The 21,590-nt window shown below is 51.3% G+C and overlaps 1 protein-coding gene across 2 annotated transcripts; it reads right to left on the bottom strand.

Moving 5' to 3' along the window:
• Positions 1-3,733: 3,733 nt before the first annotated feature.
• EPHA2 (EPH receptor A2) lies at positions 3,734-21,192 on the bottom strand. 2 transcript variants are annotated; one of them, XM_089497115.1, is made up of 17 exons: positions 21,117-21,192; positions 15,759-15,826; positions 14,111-14,777; positions 7,641-7,796; positions 7,217-7,549; positions 7,006-7,130; positions 6,752-6,914; positions 6,533-6,632; positions 6,351-6,406; positions 6,111-6,236; positions 5,716-5,901; positions 5,526-5,587; positions 5,224-5,433; positions 4,745-4,894; positions 4,447-4,640; positions 4,069-4,224; positions 3,734-3,839 (listed from the first exon to the last, which is right to left on the bottom strand). In XM_089497115.1, exons 1-17 carry the CDS (start codon positions 21,190-21,192, stop codon positions 3,734-3,736), a joined length of 2,934 nt encoding a protein of 977 aa, XP_089353241.1. The 2 variants fall into 2 exon arrangements, with proteins under 2 accessions (XP_089353241.1, XP_089353242.1); XM_089497116.1 differs by lacking the exon at positions 21,117-21,192 and having other exon boundaries at positions 6,533-6,626; positions 15,759-15,821.
• Positions 21,193-21,590: the final 398 nt, after the last annotated feature.

The raw sequence follows: 21,590 nt of genomic DNA, 5'->3' as shown, positions 1-21,590 counted from the left end.
CCTGACCGGCCTCCCTTTAATTTACATTCCTCGCGTCGGTGACAGGAAGCCTCTGCTGTGGTGGAGCAGTAATTACCTCCCAATGCGGGCCCTCATTTACATTCTGGGATGTTTTATCTTCATTTGAAAGACAGCGCTAGGCTTAAAAATCCCAAGAAAGGGGAGATGTTTGTGTTACAGCCGGACCCAATCTGACACCCGGTCCGCTGTTCATATTGGGAAAGGTAAGAAGATAGTAAGGAGGAACATCCATTTCTGCTTCTAACTTGTTCTGGATCGACATAGACTCTATGAGTCTCAGGGGCCAGATGCCCTCCTGTTCCCCCCGTCTAACCCCGCCGATAACTCTGTGAGCTGCGGTCTGCCTGGTTATGCCAGGTCCTTGTCACCTGTACCAACGAAGCGCTACTTCCCAGCAGGAGGCCATGAGACGTTACTCCACCATGAGGCCAACTGTCCGAGGGTCTTCCTAAGAGTTCTCGGTCACGCGTTTTCTCAGCTGCCGTCATAGAGACGAGAAAAGCTGAAATAAAAGGTCTTTGTGCGTTAGCGACAGGCCGTCCGTGGCCCGGTGACACCAACCCCATGGAGTTACTGACTCCGGCATGGTGCTTGGATCAAGGCCTCTGCGAGGGGCCATTAATAGCCCTTAACAGTTGCAGATAGTGGCCGTGGGGTGAAGCTGATATATTTTATGGCACAGAGGTAATGACTGGTCAGTTTATTTTGGAATTGCTTTAATACCCCCAGGGTAACACAGACTCGTCCCTGCGGCAGCCAGTGACGCTGTGCATGTCCGAGGCTCGTGGGGCTGAAATGGTTGCAGCTCCCTGCGATCTCCGTGTCGTTGGTCATCATCAGTCGCATTCATTGTGAAATCCGCTCACAATTCGCTATATTAAGAAATGATTAACTTATACGAGTGTGAATCAGACGTGGCGCACACCCATACCAAAGCATTTTAATCGGCATCCCTCGCATGTTAATTGACTTGTGTACAGAGACATTAAGAAACATTCCTAGCTAGGGACGTAATAATTAGGATGCCGGTTACATGGCTGCGCTGTCTGGGTACACACCGTGCCTCGGCGGTCTCTTCAGCACTGTACACACCACACCCGTTCATTTTCAGGTTCAGACTGTCCGTATTTGTCAATCTTATCAGACAGCATTCTGTACGGTAAACATTCATCCACACGCACATTCTAAACATTCTATCCTGAGCATTCTGATTATTCAGTTATTATTCTGCTAGCTGGTTTCTCGGGTGTCAGAAAGAAGTTACCCCTATACATCGCAGGGCAGGAGGGGAGACACTGGGTAGGTTGGTGGGGGGCAATTGCCCTAGTTTTTATTCCATGAGAAACGATTGCCCTGATTTCCTGGATCAGAGAGCGTATGGACTTTGTTTGTGGGGGTAGTTGTGTTGCCGGGAGGGCTCTGGAGGCTGAAAGGCACCAACCTGCCCCTGAGATGACACAGGCGATGGGGGCACCAGTTTAGCGAGGATATTTCAAGCACGGGAGGGTATGACACCCACTCCGCGTCTCCGATCCGTACCATGGAACCTCTTAAAGTAACCGGAGGAGATCCGAGCCATGCAGGAAATGTTTGGACGCATGAACCCAAGTCTACAGGCCAGCTGTGCAGTCATGTTACGAGCGCGTGGGAAGAGCAGAAGTAATAATTCGGACAATCTGGAGTGGAACAGAGAGAGCAGAAAACATCTCCATTCCCTCCGTTCCCACAAATCACCCAGGACATCACAAAACACATTACTAATTGTGCTGCGGGGAGTCCAGCTGCTAGCTGCCCGTCAGCCGAGAAGGACTATATCGCAATAACAGACATGGCACATGAAACATATGGAAAAATGCAAAGAGGGGGGCTTTGGGGGTATTCATCACCAAGACGCATTTAAACGGACCCCATTATGATGATGTTTCTAAACGTATTTGTCTCAATACTAATGCCATTTGATAGAGCTTCGGAGGATCGGCTCCAGACAGTGAAGACAAAACCCCTCTTACTTATAATACAGCCATTTACTATTACCCCGATAGAGATTGTATGGAAGGAACACAATCAAGTTTAGGCATCACAGGCATCCTGATCCTCTTCAATTGCTTAGCTCCTCCCCTTTACCCTCCAGGGATTTAATTCATGCCCCGGGGCTAGAAGAGGCAGGGCTCTTGTCGTTAGCACTGGAGAGTTTAAAGCACGGTGGAGTTGTGATACTTTGTCATCCTACAAGGAACACCGGCTTTGTGGGCAGAATTGGCACAAACGCAATGATTTTTTAACGGTCCCGCTGGAAATTCGCAACAAAAAGAATCACAAGATGCGGAATTCTTTTGAAAAACTAATGTGCAGGTTTATTTCTGAAAAAAGTAAAACCAGCCTTTCAAGATCTATCAATAAATATAAAAAAATAAATAATTGGAACGTACAGCATTAACACTGAGCGCACTGAGAGAACAAATCTATATACAAAAAGAACAAGGCACTGCAGGAATAAATTACAAAAATAACAATAAAAAAATAAAAACAGATTCGGACACTTCGCTATGTGGGAAAAAGGCACTTTCTATTTTTGTTCATAAAATTCCCAAGAGTGTACGAGGAGATCCGAAACATCTGTTGTAAAATTGTGTGACATTCCTGGGGAATTAAAGAATAAGCCTTTCACCCAAGAACTACGCGAAGATTATAAATAACAGAATAACTACATGTCGATTATACATCAGGGGAACGCTGCGAGGATTGCCCCTGGAGCAGTTTGGCAGGATAGGGAGGTATCGGGCATCTTAGAACATGGCTTAGCTATAAGAGGCCTCATGAGTTTCCCCAACAATGGGAACTAGGAGGGATACCCCGTTCTCTGATCATCACAGCACTTGTTTGGGGACAGAATGTAAGATTTAGGAAGTTAAAAACGATTATATATCCGTATCAGACGTAGGGGAACCCATCTATGGAATGGAAAGTGACCCAGAACGTCATGCTGCTGTGCCCCATGGCGGCAGAATACGTCATAAATACAAAAAAAAAAAAAAAAAAAAAAAAGATAATAATGCCACTCTGGACTTTGCCCTTTTTGTACCATTTTAGAAAGACCGCAGTTGTAATAAAGGCTTTTTTAAACGTAATAATTTCTGTTTGCCGGGAATGTGTGAACGCCTAACCGGCGGGAGGTTTCGCATCTGCTGCGCCTCCGGATCAGGCAGCAACCAGGACAGTGTCCAGAAAAAAGTGCTCAGGTCCAGCAAACGCACCGCATTCTGCAGCAACGGACTCGGCTTATATTTACACAAAAAGTTAAGAGCAGGCGAGCTTTCCACCCCCGTGACGCTCGGAGGGTCCTAGATTCTGAAATGTAAATCACATGGACCCGTGCACATGTCTGTCCCTGCCGTGGTGGTGTAGCGCAGTGTTGCGTGTAATCATCCCGTGTTGTATGAACTGGCAGGTCTGCATCAAACAAACCAAAAAAAGACCACAAGGAACCGAAAACGAGAGCAGCTCTAGAGTCCACAGATGTCCACGTCAGGAGGGAAGACTTTCTGGTTCTGGAACCAAATGGTTTTCAAGTACGTCTGTATCTGGGGTGGCCCCCAGCACAGGTTATACTTTTGTTCACAGGAGATGGAGCGACCATATCTCCGAGCTCTGGTGGTTCATTGGTCTTTAGATACATGGGGGTCCCTGTGCTGATTTGGGGGCCCGCTGGTCCTCAGATCGGGATGCCCATGGTGCTGGCCTGCTCCTTAAGTCCCAGGATACTAAAAGCCACTCGTTTCTGGTGTCCCGGGAGCCGGATGCCAAGTTGCTTAATGTCCCTGGAAGACAAAAAGAACTCATTAAGACGCGAAACAAGAGAAAAAAAATGGACAATGTGTGTTCCTGATCTGCACATTCAAAGATCACGTGTACTTTGTGTGTTTGTTCTTGAAAAGTAAAGGAAAAATCTACTGACAGAAGCCTGAAGTACCCACTGGACACAATCATTGGCAAGAGAACAGAAATCGGTAATAAGGGGGAGACGAGTACGGGTGTGGAGACACTCACTCTTGGTTCATGAGGATGATCTTATCCATGGAATTAAACTGTGAGGACATGAAACACTCCGTGTACTGCTGCATCTTGATGGATTCCAGCCATTCCGCGACACTCCTGAACGGCATTCCCTCCGATCCACTGGTGCTGGGCAGGCGGATGGAGATCCTTAGAGAACAGAAAAGACTGGGGGTTACTAAGGCACCCAAAATACCTTTGCCTCTTCATCATGGGTGTAACTAACAGGGGAATGGGTCTAGACTCCCCATAAACTCTGCTCCCAAATCCATGTTCCAAAATCACCAAACCCATGACTCCCGACAGGACATTCCTGGACCTTTATAGATGACACATCATCCCATACTGATGTCATAACGACGAGCAACTCACCTTGGGTCAAAATCAGCCAGTGTCTTTAAGGAGTCTGGATTTCTGATCAGCTTGTCCAGGATGCTGACAATGTCTGTGAATTTGGGTCGTCGGCTGCGATCCTGCTGCCAGCATTGCATCATAAGCTGGTATATGGCGGAGGGGCAGTCCATTGGCGCTGGCAACCGGAACCCCTCATTAATGGCCTTCATGACCTGCAACACACAGGCGGGTCAGAGAGGCACATATCATATATCCGTACCAACTAAGTGCGTCTTTGTAAGACCATCAGATTTTTTCAGGAACCTGGAATTCTCACCTCCTGATTGGACATCTCCCAGTATGGACGTTCTCCATATGACATCACTTCCCACATGACTATGCCGTAGCTCCATACATCACTGGCAGAGGTAAACTTTCTATAGGAGATGGCTTCTGGGGCCGTCCAGCGGATGGGTATCTTTCCACCCTACAGGAGAAAAGCAGCACAAACTTTTAATACATGTGATCAGATTCCAACACGGGAACCCAAAAACTACACCGAACTGGGACAGCTTAAGGAGTTAAAAAAATGAGGGTTTTGCAGCCCCATCCAGAACACGCCACCACCCAGGAAAAACAAACTGAGTCACCACCCTATTTGGCTGTCCTGCCCTGCTGAAAGAACGGCAAACACTAAAAGCTTGCAATCTAAAAGAGTGCTGAGAGGGAGCGGCTCTTACAGGCAATTCTCGCCATCTTCTCAATGAGATGCAATCTTGCCCTCCCCCGGCCATTAGGTCCCACTTCGATACTTACACTGGTTGTGTATGTGGCCTCTGGGTCGTCCTCCAACACTCGAGACAGGCCAAAGTCGGACACTTTGCACACCAGCTGGCTGTTCACCAGAATGTTACGGGCAGCCAGGTCCCGGTGAACGTAGTTCATATCAGAAAGATACTTCATTCCAGATGCGATGCCTCTCAGCATACCCACCAGCTGGATGGCACTAAACTCGTCATCATTGTCCTGTGAGTGGGGAAGAAAGAGCATTGAGGAAGAAGCTCTCTGGATACCCGCAGCAGTTAGTTATGCCCTCCGGCACCGAGCAAGACACTCACCTTAAGGAATTTGTCCAGGGCGCCATTCTCCATGTGCTCTGTGATGATCATCATTGGCTTATCTGCAGGAGCAGAAGACAAAACATATAGAATTATAAGTAAAAAAAACTAAATAAGTGAGATAACTAATAAAACAAAAATAATTGAGAACACGCTGGGGAGGGTCCCGCAGTGGGAATATCGCCCTTACATTTGGAGACGACTCCTTCCAAATGGATGATGTTGTGGTGGCAGAACTGTCCCATGATGCTGGCCTCGCTTAGGAAGTCGATGCGCTGTTTCTCGGTGTAGCCGGCTTTCAGAGTTTTTATGGCCACCGGAATTTCCTTCTTTCCTGGCAGCTTCAGGATCCCTTTATACACCTCACCGAACTCCCCTGTAAAACAGCACATCTATTGTCAGGTTTGGCAGGAAAGTCCCAACGAGGGCCAAAATGTCCGGATCTGCGACTCCCATCCCCATAACAAGTCAATAAAAACATTCAAAGTTCAGAGACTTAATTATATCTAAGACAGGAGACAGCACAACGTACAAGACAGCTGATCCAAACACCCTTTGCCACGTGCACCAATTCCGACAGCTTACCTGCACCAATGACCTTCTGCCGAGTGACTGCGTTGGGAGGGATCTCAGTGGTGAACTTCAGGACGGCTTTGTTGGGGTCCTCGTACGTGTGCGGATCCACATACGTCTTAAGGGGTTTCAGTTGTTCTGTAAAGAACATTAGAATTTCTGATGAGGTTGAGAACCAGAGCCAGGCACGTCGGAGCATAGACACGCACACGCGTGTTACATGCACAGGACAGCAGGGAGAAACCTCATTACCTGATTTGGAGAAATAGACATCTTCGGGGGACTGGCGGCCTCGACCGTTCCTTCTACTGAAACAAGGAAGCCGAAGTTAAATGGTTGCGCAATAAAGCAGCATTTTGGGAAAAAGAAGAAGCGAGGATCCCGGCAAGAGAGCTGCAGGGAGGTCACATAGTAGCGCATAACACTAAACGTACCTTTTGTGCAGAATAATGACCACAATGATCAAGACGACGATTACAGACACACCGGCGGCTGCTCCTCCAATAATAGCTGCCTGGTTTGTACCATCTGATTCTGAGGACAAAAAGAGTGACCACAAGATTAGCAAGAAGAGTGAATGCTCACAAATCACGCGGAGGTGGGTTACACAGAGAGATCATTAGGATCGGTCTTTGGCCCCTATGGTTACTCACCAGAAGGCAGAGTGTCGAATTCATACTCCATGCTCCCGACGCCGGTTGAGCCGTCCGGCATGATTGCCTGAATGCGCACAATGTAGGTGGTTTCTGGGACAAGTTTAAGAATGGTCACCGAATTCCCCTCACAGCGTTGAACGGAGTAACTGTTCTCATCATTCTGGAAAATGACATAAAACAAGAGATTATTCGAGGGATTCGTTGCAGTAACTGGACACGAAGCACGAGGACGACAGAGAGGCGACTAGTACCTTCTTATTATAGGTGACCTCATACTTCCAGACCCGGTTCTGCTGCCGCGGAGGAACGGTCCATGACAGGCTCAGAGAATTCGTGCTACGGCTGTCCAGATTCACAGACGTCACTTTAGGGGGTTCTGAAAGATAACGTGGGGTGCTTAGTATTCAATGCCATGAAATTACTCTACCCGCAGAACCTCTCAGCCAGAGACCGGCCCCTTACCTGTCTGATTCACGCTGACACGCAAAGTCGCATAGCTGCGTCTGGAGCTGGAACTGGACACCCCATTTCTGGCTTCCACAGAAAAGGAGTAGTTCAGATGAGGTTCTAGGTCACTGATGGTTAAGGTGGTCCCCTTCAGATGGCTGGGGTTCTCTGAATATCGCACGCTGGCGTCGCACGGTTGGCATTCGCTCTGCTCAGGCCAGCATTGCTCACACGTTACCACGTAGGTGACATCTTCGCGGCCACCCGTGTTACTAGGTGGAGACCATTGTAGCATCACCTTGGATCCTAAGCCTACGGCAGTGAGTTCGCGCGGGGCAGTGGGGGAACCTAGCATAGAAAAGGCAAGGAAAAGCATGTTTACATCTCCACACATTAAACCAGGTCTCCAGCACAAACCAAATCATCAAGTAAGACTCACGGGTGCAGGCGGATGAAATGGGGTCTGCAGCGGCACGAAAGTAGCCGTCCTGGCAAGCGCAGGTGGTGGCGCCCTCTGGTGCCAGCTCCGTGTGATCTGGGCACGGCAGACATGGGCTGTCGGAGATGTCTGTTTTAAAGAACCCAGGTTGACAAGCTGAAGGACAAAGAGAAACGACCATTAGAAACACTCAGATGCCTTTGTTTTTTTACACAAATAATATAAAAAGTTACTATTCGGTGAAGGGGGTTCCTCCTATCACACCCTGACATGTACCAGCTCACGGCAACAAGCACAACTTGCACGGCTTAGGCTCCCAAACCCCCTTCCCATCCCTGGACAGGATTTCACGAAGGGACGCGCAGAGTTTTATTTGGGAGTTTTACGTGAATTTGCTTTCATGGAGATTTAATGGGATGGGAAAAGGTGGGTCTGGTGAAACCTATTAATTTAAGGCTGCCACCCCCTGTGTTACAGCACCGTGCTGCACTACGTCGACGGATCTCTTCTGGGAGGCCTCTCTAAATACAAGGTGCAGCCAAAAATCCCTCAGCCAGTTAAACCAGTTTGCCTGCATGGCCGGCTCGTCACCCCAGAATGACCTCATTCCTAAACGTAAGAAAAACGCACAAAACGGTGAACGGTCTGTAGAATTGTGAGCCTTTGTCTGAAAACGTGTTGTTTCAGAGCAAAGTCTTCTGCAGGTACTTAAAGCCTTTCCTTTAGGGGTAGCAAAATACACACCCAGGGGTCCTAAACATTTCTAAACTCAGAGTCAGCATAACCGGGCTGCCGTACCGTCATCGTAATCTCGGAAAAGCGGAGCCCTCTCTTCCTTCTGTACCAGTATGTAACGTGCGTTACGTCATTTATCTTCCCCACCTCTGATTGTAAAGCGCTATGGAATCTGCTGGCGCTATATATATAAAGAAAGGTTAAATAGGTGGCAGAGGACTCCTACTGAGCTACTTAGGAATGAATTGTTCCTTGTAGTCTACGGGTCGGAGGCAGGTAAGCGGATGTGGAAAGACAAGTGGAGTGAAAAGATCAGAGGAATAAAGGGAGGGGAGGACACTGGATTAGACCCCCTTTGTCCTTTGTCTTTGAGAAGCAGAAGAGGATTACATTGGGTGGAAGGGAGGAGAGTCAGCAAGTGTTTAATCCTTAAAATAAACTTGGGTTTCCTGCCTTAGGCCGAGGCTCAGAGCACAAAGCAAACCAGCAGGATACAGGCTGAGAGGGTCTCTGAAGACCCCAACTGTACAGCGAAGAGGCTCCCTGGAGGGGGACAATTTAATCCCAAATTCAACCAACGTGGGCTTCTCCTGGAAAATTGGCTTAAGAGCGTATGAACACGGCTCGGAACAATGGAACCAGAATCCACCACATTCACAGCCATTCTCTGAGAGATCATAATGACCCTGCAGAGGACCGGGGGTAATAAACTGCAAATCACAGCTTAGTGAATACCGAGCACCATACAAACAGCTTAAGATATCATTAATCACCTAGAGGTGATCCCACGCATAGTAACATACAACCAAAGGGTCCTTAGAGGACTGCAGCGCCTGACGCTTCCCGGCTCCACTCAAAGATCCACCAAAAAAGAAAAAAGTTTTTCCCAAGACAGATTGATGAAGGGGTCACAGGAACCTCTTGACCCGACTTGTCGGCAGCAGAGAAGCACAAGCCCCTCTACCCGACCGAGTGTGAGTCATTGTAACCAGATGAATGGATGGTGGGACAATAGAGCGAGAAGGGGGGCTCCGAGCATCTGCTGACAGCAAGGGGGCACTCGAAACCTGAATGGAGCTGAGACAAGAGAATCAAGACCCCGGCTCGGCTGTATCCGTGAGAATGAGCCGCGGAGGGGACACCATTGTCTAATAATTTCATTAAAGTAGTCGGGGTCTTTCGCTAGCGACAGGCTCTGCAGAGCGGCTTCGACAAAGGCTTTCGGGACTGTTCAAAAAAAAAAAAATCAAAAAAAAAAAATCTCTATAACCAGCTCAAAACACAAAAAAGACACTACAGGGAGGAGCTTGGGGTACAACATTATACCCTAAAACCCCTTTCGGCAGAGCCATGTGACCTCACGCCAGGACTTGGAGTAATCTGCCTCTGATCTTCACGGTGGCAAGAGTTTCGGTAGCCAATAAAACTGCCCACCCAGATTTATATAGTGTGTGGAACGGATCAGCCAGTCTTTGTCTTGGGGGTTATTAAGGAACAGCTTGGGGCCCCTGCGCTACCCTTCTACGCTCTGTTATGGCAGGAGCGGGAGGCATTTGTTTGAAAGACTCTTCTGGACTCTGGCCTCATATGAAGTCCAAATCTGCCCTGCGGGGCGAGTATTACAGAAATCCTAAACTTGTAACACGGATTAACGTGTAATTAGCCAATTACCCCCGTGTATCAGTAAACACTCCGGTGTAACAATAACCCTCCTGGTAAAAAATATGTTTACAAATCCATGCACCGGAACCTCTGATTTACTGCGGGAATTTCACAGGACGGCGCTGATCGTGAACCCGTCACGCCCGAGGTGCGGAGTCCACAAAACAACCGGCTCAGGCAGGTTTACAATAAGCTCATAAAACACTCCTGGCCGGGGTGCTGTGGCAACTCTTTCACGTACTGTACATGAAATGTTTCTGCCCCTCCTGCCCCCAACATCTTGTAGAAGTACCACCACGCCAATCTTCCATAAGTGCAAAGAAAAGGAATAGCTCCTCCCTGCCCCGGGGCACAGGACTGGCCTTAGAAACAGCTGATGGGAGGGGTAGTCCTCAGCCTCTGGCCTCAGGCTCTGCTTACACCCCCCTGCCTCTTGCCCAATGCTGACCTCTGACCCCAATTTGTTATCAGAAATACAAACTTTCTGTGCACCAGGAAAAAGGGAAATCCAGAATATTTCAGGATCGGGATATTTATATCATAAAAAGTGACCCCAAGCCCACCGTACTTTCTGCCTCCCACCCTGGATCTTAGGTTAAAATGTCGAGTAATAGGGACCCTGGGAGGGCATGTGGGCTCTTCAGGAAGGTTAATGGGAGACATACGAGGGGCAGATAAGAAAGACATATTATTGTAGGAGAGGCCCGAGGAAGGAGGCCGAAGAGGGTATGAAGGAGTAAACGCAGAGGGGGAGCTGGAATTTAAGCTTCTGGCCAAAGAGAAAGATACATCAAGGTCAAGATGGACCCAAACCACAAACCTCCCCCCACCGGCAGCCCACGCAGACACGTGGGCAGATCGCTTCTGGCTTCGCTCCGGGAACAGGCACGGTATTGTTTAACAGTAACGAGTACAGCAGATAGGACCAGGTAACAGACATTAGAGCCGACAGTCAGATCTCGGAGGTTCCTCTAGAACACTCTGTGCCGATCCAAAACCCCATAAGTGGTCTCGGGTGGCTCGTAAGAGCCAGGTTCCCCTCTCAGGTGCCCCATAACGGTGGGTGATGAGTACCTGAGGACCATGGCTGCCCTATTGGCCATTTTTTCTTTCCTGTACACATCTAACTACTGGTCGCTGACCAACACATACAGAGCTGCAGGACGTCGGCCGTAACGCAGGGAAGCACTCGGTGACCATTAACGTTAAAATTAAATGTGTTCAGAAGAACAGCTCATATGGCAACCCCTACTGGTAGCCAGTAATTAATGAGGAGGGGAGGCCGGAACACACGTTTCTTCATGGAGCTCCCCGACCACCATCCGGTACAGATTCCCTCATATCCATATCGGATTTCCCACTCAATTCAACCTTTCCTGTTTACGGTGCGGCCGGATTCCTGCGACTGACCTACGGCTCACGTGGCCTATTCTCAGCGGGAATTCGCAGACCTCGCAAGGTAGAGGGGAAATGGAGCTTCCTCCTCGGAGAGCCCCTCACCCGGCTTCGGGAGACGCTTCACCCATTAAACGTGTGATTACGTGACAGCTCAAACCTGTCTGTTCATGACTTCTACGGTCATTTTAGAGAAAGGTTGGTCTCGGATTATACTGGAGCGCTGCCAGACGCCTCCGTTCGTGGCTCTTAGAATGCGCAAGTGAAACGTTACCCGCTTTTGATTGCAAACGTGTCTCTAAATATTGTTTCCGGAAGGTCTGTCACCTGTGTTGTGGCAATGAAAGAGGCTGTGTGTGCGCGGTGTGGGAACGCCGTTATAAGATGCTGGCGAGGGTCTGCGGTGACGGACACTACTGAAAGGTACCAGTCACCGATCCCTGCGCAGACTCCCCGGCAGCGACTGCACCTCCCGGTTCCCACGGATCTTGTGAAACTCACCTGTCCGGGCTGACTCACGTCCGGGCAAACAAACGCTGGAAACGGGCCAATAGCCGGCATTCCTTGCGCCTGCAAGAAGTAGGGCAAATATGCCTCCCGTGGGGGTCCGTGGACGTGGGGGATTCTCACAGCTGCTTTTTTTGCGTGTGGACATGCACTGGGTATACTATCTCTGCTCCCGATTACAAGAAGACATGCGGGATGAACTACATACGTGCACAATGTAATTCGTGTCAGTTTAACCCCTTCTTCCCCAGCAGGGACTGCTATAAAACGAGTCACATATCAGAGGTCCCTACGGAGGACCCCCAGTGTTTGTTCCTGGGTGAGAATTCCCGGACGGAACTCCTACTGACCACAGAAATATAAAAATATCCTTCAAGTCCGATTCCCAGGACCTCGGGGTCGGCCCCCAGCGGCTCCCGCCAGCCCCATGCAGAAGGGAAGCATCCAGGGGCCCCCTCGATTTATTTAGACAGAGGGATTACTTACGGGCAGAGATGATGGGGAAGATTAGGAACAGATATACACAGGCCAAGTAGCCCCCCCCCCCCCGCCCTGGGACGCTACATACGCTTCTGGGGCTAAAGGGCAACATCAGGCACCAGAATGGGGTCAAACACCTCAAATTCAGTAACCTCAGGGGTAAAAGGTCATACCGGGGAGACCAGGAGACAGGCGAGTTTGTGCTCCATTTTCCGGGCACGGGTACCGCTCAGTCACCCCCTATGGTCTGTCCCCTTCCCCCTCCAACCACCTGCTGACTCGAGTTCCTTCCTTCCCAGCCAAAGCTCGAGCGAACCTCTAATTATCACCGGCACTAATCCCTCCGAACGGCGGAAACTTTGCTACGCGTTAAACCGCCCGGCGTCCCCGGGAGACAAACCGCCAGCACGAGCCTCACCGAAAACACGGCTATTCAGAAGGGTAAGCGCCTCCTATGTCTTTTAACCTCCCGGCCTCATCGCTGAACAAAACAGACAGTTTATTAAACTTCCGTAAATAAAAACTTGGTGTTTTTCAGACACCTCGCACCTTCTTGCTCGTTAAGCCCCCTCCCGTCTCATTCTAAATTCCATATTTTACTTGGCACCCCCATCCGGGAACGTGCCTGTCGGAGTTACTCATTCCTGGCATATTTTACTCCAGCCCCCACCGGTTGGGGGTTCTGGGACACCTGCGTGGTAATTGTGTGTCTGCTTCCCAAGGCTGCATTGGTTGGAGAATTTGAGCCTCCGTCCTCTCAAGGCCCTCGTATTGTCTCTGAGAATTCAGACACGGACAATCTGGATCCAATAAAAGGATCGTTAAATTCAGGCTTCTAAAGGCGGCATAAATCACCTCCGATCCTCAGGGAGAGACGGAGACTGCGTTATTAACTCACGTTACACGCGTGTCCTGAGACGGCACGCGGAACTGAGAGATGGGGAAAGCGCTCCGGCGATTACCGAATGTGCGCATGTTGTGTGCGTCAGACAAAAAAATAAAAAAAATGCTTCTGAAACACCCCAGAGCGTCCTGCTGGCAAGAAGCAGCCAGAGAGGGTTTTGAGCCGTTACTTGGTCCCCGACGCCATGCCGGCTGTATAAATCCGAACTTAAGGAACGCATGGGGGTTCTAGACACCCAGTACCATGGCTGGCGGACCCTTTAAACATCCGTGAAACGGCAAACAAGGAATTACACTTTAACCCCACGCGAACGCACAAGCCCCCAAGTCACCCGCTCGTCCCTAACAAACCCCTTGGGAAACCCGTCACTCTTAACAGAGGTGTGATGGGGTTATTATAACCTGCAACTGCTACGGATGGGAGGAAGAAACCCAAACCATAGAAACCCAACTCTGAAAATGGCATTTGGCAGAATTCTGCAGAAGTGGCCATGTCCAGGTGAAGGTCCAGGTGAGAGACAGGTACGCGCATGCCCGGGAGCACGCGCCGGTCTCCACCCTTCCCACATTCCTCAGACCTGCGGTAAGCTGGGAGTTGTCTCTCCGCTCTCCAGTGAGACGGGAACAGTGACAGCCATTGTCTCCTGTGAATAGACCATACAGCCTGAATCCCAGGGGCCCCGGTGAGAGCGGAGACCGGGGGAGCCAGCACCGTACTGGGGTGGACAGCCTTTGGCATTTCAGTGAGAAGGACGCGGGTTTCTTAAATGTCTAAAAGTATGTCTTACCTCGGCACTGGTCGCCGACCTTCTCGTAGCCGGCCTGGCACAGACACTGCCCAATCGGAACCAGCCATTCGCCATCGGTGTTGCAATGCATGCTTGGCTCCTCTCCGCCAACGGACACGGCGTTTGTGACGCACTTCCCAGAAACCTTTGCCAGGGGCTGCGAATCGGCTCCGGCCACCGTCTCCGGGAACTCTGCCATCCCCTGCACCACGGCGGGGCATTTCTTGTAGTAGATCCTCACTGACAGCAGCGCCACGCAGGCCCCTATGTCCTGAAACGCCAGGTAAAAGCCTTTCCGGCTGAGAGGCCCCACGGAGCGGACTTCTACGTTTATCTTGACGTTACGCGAGGCAAAGTCATCCCGCACCGTGATTTCGTCGGGGGCGATGGTGTCGATTTTGCGGAAGAGGCGTTTCTGGAAGTTGGTGCCGTAATCCACGTCGGACTCGGCGTAGTACAGGTTGAAAGTCTCTTTGCAGGCTCCCGAGACCCCGGGGAAGCTGTTGCAGTCGCGCACCGTGAAGCGGAGCTCGATGAAGATGCGCTGCGCCTCGCTGCGGTAGATCCAGTTGGTGCGCAGCCAGTTATCCTGGTCCCCCTCCTGCACGTTGCACACGGAATAGATGTAGATCATGCTGCCGTTCATCATATTCTGCAGCAAATCCCACTGCGGAAGACACAGAGAGCGTCGGGGGTTAAATATTGATATAAATATTCGAAAAAAACATTGACTTCTATTTTCTCTCTTGTACCAATAAAATGACCTCACGCATTACAGACAGAATATATATATATATATATATATATATATATATATATATATATATATATATATATATATACACACACATATAGAATATGAGACATGTAATATACATCATGTACATATGGGATATGAGACATGTAATAAACATGTCTCATATCCTATATATACATGTAATATACATCATGTTGTGTTGTGTGTGCTGCACACGGCTCAGAGTCACTGTTCCCCGTGGGACAGCGTGTTGTATGTTTCAGCAAATGCAGCTCTACATGTGAAAACAAAGTGTCAGATCACAAGACGACGGCTCCCGCTAGGCAGCTGCTAATTAGCGCGAGGTCGGGGCACTCCATCTGTCAGCGAGGATTGAGAATCCAGGTAAATATCAATTAACCTCCTCGTTGGGCGCGGAGGGGCTCGCTGCGGCCCCCGGATAAACGTTATGGCCCGCGTTCCCGGGGGAATCGCGCAGCTGGATCATACACTCTGGGAACACAGCTGCCGGACCTCGCTGTCTGCCGGCGGTGTGTAATCCAGAGGTGGGACCCCCAAGAGCAGGTGCTGAGGAGAGCCAGGGATTTGGGGTAACGGCGTGTAAATTAGCAGCCGGTGCGGCCACGTCTCCCACTAACATACTGAGCACACGGCACCCAATGCGTGGCTGCGTGTCTAGAAGTGACCGGTGACCTGTGCTTCCGTCAATACACTATAAGGCCCACTATCCCCAGTCGGCTGATCAGTTGGAGCCAGATCTGAGCTGCACCTCCACAACCAATCTCCGCAACCCTCGCTAACACCAAATATCAAACCCCTGACTATCCGCAGCACACGCGGTCCAGGCGCAGGGGATGGGGTAACGGGAGAGGGGGCTTTAGGGAATCTTACCCCTTTGCCGTAGGGATGGGTGAGCCAGCCGAGTTCTCCTTGCGTCTTCTCGAAATCCAGCAGGACAACTGAAAGGGAAGCAGAGCAGATTATTACCAGGGGGTAACTTTAATTCATTCACCCCAATGAGTCCCGAGAATGATCCCACTAACACTAATGCCCCGCTGCAGAGAACATCAGACGGAAGCCCGACATCTGATCCCAACGCAGTCGGAAGACAGGACATGTGTTTTAATGCCGCAGCATCGTGCCCAGACTTGCCCTGAACCCAACGAAGTAACTCCAGGGGCCCGGTAGCCGGTGATTGGCACCGAACTCAAACCCGTGACTCACTACAGTCAAGTGCCCTCGCCCCAGGGACAGCAGAATCCCACGCGGAGGGAACGCGCATGCATTAAATCTCCCGTTCCCAGCCTGTTATTAACAGAATTATAGCGCAGATAACTGAATACATTTGCATTCCATGCATTACGCCCCTCCTCTGGGGATGATAGGAGTTGTAGTCGTCGGATGCCCCTGCCCTCTACCATCCTACCAGTCCCATCTCCACAAAAAAGCACCAGAGCCGCGTGTTTATTTAATGTATATATTTGCAGATAATCAGGTCTCTCTAAACCAATCAAATTGCCACCTTTTTGCCGTCTTGCGCTGCGTTTAGTGGTTTTGGGACCAGCTTTGACTTTGGTGGTTGGCTGCGTCAGTTTCACTTTCACCCAAATACCTCAAAGCCATTTTACCCCCCGCCCGGCCAGGAGAGGACGTTTGCCCCAGGCGGGGCTCCATCGACCTTGAATCTTAAATACTTGGCATTCCTGCCCCCTCCCTGGGTAAACATTACAGCGCATGCATGGCGGGGGCGGCTTTCAGAGGGCACGTCGCTGGAAGGGGCCACTTGTTGGCAGGGGTGATAGGTAACCCCCCCCCCCCCCATCTGTGCAAGAACAGCAGTTACAATTTGGGGATAAATAGTATAAAGTCTGTCTCTGGGGAGGGGAGCGCAAGCAGCGCATCTCTCTCTCCGCAGACCTCCCAACCCCGGCTCGTCTCTTCCAGAGACTGCTTCCTGCAGATAACGCTCTATCGGCTCGGATTAGGGAAAGCTGCTGTTTTTGGAACCCAACTCATTTTTTTTCCCGTACAAATAATGAAACCGGGATGTCCTGTAATCATCATTTCAGTGTTAGTAGCTGAAATTAAATGTCCGGGCAGGTGGAGGACTCCTGCCCCAAGCCCGTGGGGTGGTTTGGCCCTGGCTGGCATTGGAGGGGTTAATGAGGTATTTGCCTCTCCGTTTCCTCCAGAGGTTGCCATATGCAAAAATACAAGAGGAGGGGGCAGCAGGCCGGGCATGTTCCGTCACGGGGCAGGAAGGGGAGGCTTTCAGGATTGTGCACGGAAAGAGCTTCGATCCAAACCGGATAATCCGAGTCAGCCTTCCGGAGCTGGAAAGAAATTAGACTATTGTCTCCGAGACCCCCCCCACCTACATCTCCCCCACTGTCCCAACTACCTGCCCCAGCCCCCTGCATCTACCCTACGACCTGCCCCAGCCCCTCACAGTACACCAGCCCCTCACAGTACCCCAGCATCTACCCCACTGTCCCAACTACCTGCCCCAGCCCCTCACAGTACCCCAGCCCCTCACAGTACCCCAGCATCTACCCCACTGTCCCAACTACCTGCTCTAGCCCCTCACAGTACCCCAGCCCCCTGCATCTACCCTACGACCTGCCCCAGCCCCTCACAGTGCCCCAGCCCCTCACAGTACCCCAGCATCTACCCCACTGTCCCAACTACCTGCTCTAGCCCCTCACAGTACCCCAGCCCCCTGCATCTACCCTACGACCTGCCCCAGCCCCTCACAGTGCCCCAGCCCCTCACAGTACCCCAGCATCTACCCCACTGTCCCAACTACCTGCTCCAGCCCCTCACAGTACCCCAGCCCCCTGCATCTACTTCACAACCTGCCCCAGCCCCTCACAGTACCCCAGCATCTACCCCACTGTCCCAACTACCTGCTCCAGCCCCTCACAGTACCCCAGCCCCCTGCATCTACTTCACAACCTGCCCCAGCCCCTCACAGTACCCCAGCATTTACCCCACTGTCCCAACTACCTGCTCCAGCCCCTCACAGTACCCCAGCCCCCTGCATCTACCCTACGACCTGCCCCAGCCCCTCACAGTACCCCAGCCTCTCACAGTACCCCAGCATCTACCCCACTGTCCCAACTACCTGCCCCAGCCCCTCACAGAATTTATTTTCAAACTTTACAAATATTTAAGAAAAGGAGAATAGGAAAAGCCTTTATTATTGATGATGGGGGCCATCAGGAAATGTGAGGCGGCTCATTAGCAACTCAATGGCGCTGATGATTCTGCGTCCCACCGGAGAGAGGATCGACGGGTCACACAAAGGACCGGTGCAAAGAAACCGAACTCCCACCGAGGACCCGCTCGGGCAGAACAAGCCCACCAAGGACCCGCTCGGCAAAACAAGCCCACCGAGGACCCGCTCGGCAAAACAAGCCCACCAAGGACCCGCTCGGGCAGAACAAGCCCACCAAGGACCCGCTCGGGCAGAACAAGCCCACCAAGGACCCGCTCGGGCAGAACAAGCCCACGAGGACCCGCTCGGGCAGAACAAGCCCACGAGGACCCGCTCGGGCAGAACAAGCCCACGAGGACCCGCTCGGGCAGAACAAGCCCACCGAGGACCCGCTCGGGCAGAACAAGCCCACCGAGGACCCGCTCGGGCAGAACAAGCCCACCGAGGACCCGCTCGGCAAAACAAGCCCACCGAGGACCCGCTCGGGCAGAACAAGCCCGCCAGGCACCGTTTTCTCTGCCACCCCAACTCCTCAGAGCCAGGTGCCCATGGGTCCCAAAAAACACCCCTCATCTTTCAAAGAGATGGAACTTACAAAAGGTCAGATCTGTTCCTAAGTACCGAGGGGCACAGAGAAGCCACGGAACCCGCGGAGGAGCCTGGCGGACGCGTGGCACGACCTCCCGCTTCTGCAACTCAACAACGTTAAAGACTGAGCAACAACTCACACAATACCCAACCCCAGCATCACGTTATCCCCCGTAGAGCGCTCATTATACAGCTGGTGGGAAGCATGGCCAGGATGATGGGAATCGGTGTCTGTCACAGCTGGACAGCCACGTGTTTCACACCCCTGCCCTGTCGCCCAGCGAAAGAGGCCTTCACATCCGTGTGCGAGCGGCTGCTTTCTACATACATGTTACACACAGCCCAAAGGTTTACGGCTCGTGGTGACTTTATGAGGGGCCGCGTCATTTTGTGAATGAGGCATTCCTGAGCGTGACTCAGTTTAAAGGGGCCGCTCCCTCATCCCAATACTATGAGCTGTCCCTTCGTCAAACCACCTGAGGCAAAGCACCCACTCCAAATACCCTCAGCCGCGCTCAGCCCTCATGTCCAGCCCAGGGGTAAAAGCAGCGCATGGCATTAAAATACTGGATATCACATCATAGCCTATAATGGGGGCCACGGAGCCCCGAGCCTCTCGAGCCACCAGGAGCCCCTGAATTATCTCCCAATTCCATGGAGGAGGCTGGTAATTAACCATTGCCTGTCCGGCTGCATTAGAAGGAATTACACAGGGGGTGTATGGGTTAAAAGTTATCAGGTGTAGGTATCAGAGGTCCGGTGGTCCTAACAATTGGGGGGGTTGTAGGAACAGAAGCTGGTTACAATCTGCCCTATGACACAAAAATTCTGGGCTCTTTGTCTATAAAAGAACTATTTTGAGGGTCCACTGAATGAAGGTGTGGGGGGGCAACTGGCGAATTGTCCCATCTACTCTGACATCACGCGACACCCCCCCCCCATAAATCCAGGGGCTGCTGCTAACGCACAAAATCTCAACACGAACATGGCTAGAACACGGGCTAGAACACGTCTACAGGCCAGGGGGATTGATGTGCTGCAACCCCCCCCCCCCCGACCCTTGCGGTATTAGTATTAATCCCGGTATTTACTCGCCTGTAATGAAGGCTTTTACTCTGCTGGATGCAGGAAACTTTTCTGTCGAGTTCAGATCATGTAATAAACACGTTTTAAATTGTCAGCTTACAAAATAAACCAATTTACACAAAAAATGGATAAGTACCCCCCTGGGGGTAATTTAGGAGACAGCGTGAAATGTCACATCTCGGCAGACCAACGACTTTGGAACATTAAAGAAAGTTTTACATTCTGCCCCGGAGATCACAGAGCAGGGGGGCGTACGAGAGCAAACGCAGCCCCAATGCAGATAACGGGGCAGATACCATAAAAAAGGGGCAATTCACCAGGGCAAAATAACCAACTTTTCACTGGAGATAGGAGAAGTCACGCCGACCCAGACCCAGCGCTGCCCACAGGCTGGGGTATTTTTGGGGTGTATTTTGTAAAGTTTGAAACCCCTGGCACGCAGAGTCTATAAATGAGACGCTTTTTCCTCCCCGAGGCTCGCTGCACTATTTTTGAATCTTGCACATTCAGCACTCGTTTCCCAAATAAGCTCAGAACTGGCACTTTTTCCATGAATTGCGGGCGGCGCGTGATCTCATTCCTGACACCGCGTAGCGTTAATCCGAAATACGTGAACTCAATGGAGTGATCAGCGGGGACTCAACTCAACGTAAACTCCTACTCAATACCTTATAAAGGGGGGGGGTACGGATAGACAGCCCTGGGGTGGGTTACTCCTCAAAGTGACCAGCCTGCGGACAGAGTGCGGCAGGTACAGGGAACGGCCCCTGGGCAGGACAAGTCTGCCCGACTTCTCCCAAGAATCCCAACTCTCTGTGAGTGCTGGGGCAAGAACTGCGCTCCGCAGGTACTCAGAGGGTCGGGGGGCCAGAATAACCCCCGAAGGGTGGGACACACGGAACTGAGCGGCGCATCCGTGAGAATGGGAAGCCAGGATGACAAAACGACACATTCCCTAACTAAACAGACCGGTTCCCTGCCACAACCCACACACCGGCCCCGCATTACTCACTCGCTCGGCCGCCACCAACCCCCCAGCTTACTAGAAATGGGGGGCTATGTCACCAGGGAGGGTGCGTGTCTAACAGTGCTGCCCCTCAGTGCCCTAAGAAACGCCTGTAACACCCCTGTGCCAGCTCATCGCCCTGACCCCCCCCCCCAACAGGTACCCATACCCCACAACCACAACCTGAACCCCAAATGTACAGGGTGACATCACAACCCCGCAAACACTACCTGGGGATGGATTAACACATTCAATGCCAACTGCCCCCAATAAACAATGCCAGCTTCTTCCACTCTGACAGCCAACAAGTCTGTACCCCCAACTCCCAATACTCTCAGCCAGAGACACTCACCTTCTTTGGTCTGGAGAGAGAGGAAGACGCTGCTGATGAAGAAGGTGATGAGAGTGAGAGTCCTGTGTGGCTCCATGCTGCCAGCTCCCACCCGTGTGCGCGTCCCGGACTTAGTGATCACCGTGCGGGATCTGCAACTCATTCATGCCTACTTTTAGACACGCCTACCTCTTCATGGGCACGCCCACTCTTGCTGCCAGACCAGTTTAAAGAACCAGGCCAGAGGCCCCGCCCCCCGCCCAGTTTTAAGGGACAGTGCAGGGGGGGGGGTCAGGGTGCCTTTGATGCAGTTATTCAGGGAGCGCTTTGATCCTCCTCCTGCCTGACGATTACCTCTCAAAGCAGCCATTGTTGTGATGTTCCTGATTGACAGCCTTACCCTGGAAAACACCTAATTCATCCTCAGCTGCCTCTCTATAACCATCACTGGAATATATACCTCCTTATAACACTCCCCATCACTAGAATATACAC

The sequence above is a fragment of the Sceloporus occidentalis genome, unplaced genomic scaffold (genome assembly GCF_023333645.1).
Source record: "Sceloporus occidentalis isolate IW3139 unplaced genomic scaffold, rSceOcc1.0.p SCAF_98, whole genome shotgun sequence".
Classification (NCBI taxonomy): domain Eukaryota; kingdom Metazoa; phylum Chordata; class Lepidosauria; order Squamata; family Phrynosomatidae; genus Sceloporus; species Sceloporus occidentalis.
This window is presented reverse-complemented; position numbering and strand designations above follow the sequence as displayed.

What these genes read in the sequence shown, in the direction of transcription:
- EPHA2 (XM_089497115.1), bottom strand. Translation starts at nt 21,192, where the DNA reads ATGGAGCCACACAGGACTCTCACTCTCATCACCTTCTTCATCAGCAGC. An exon ending in CTCTCTCCAGACCAAAGAAG is followed by an intron (nt 15,827 to 21,116) that starts GTGAGTGTCTCT and finishes CTTCCCTTTCAG; the next exon opens with TTGTCCTGCTGGATTTCGAG. An exon ending in ATCATCCTCATGAACCAAGA is followed by an intron (nt 3,840 to 4,068) that starts GTGAGTGTCTCC and finishes TTTGTCTTCCAG; the next exon opens with GGACATTAAGCAACTTGGCA.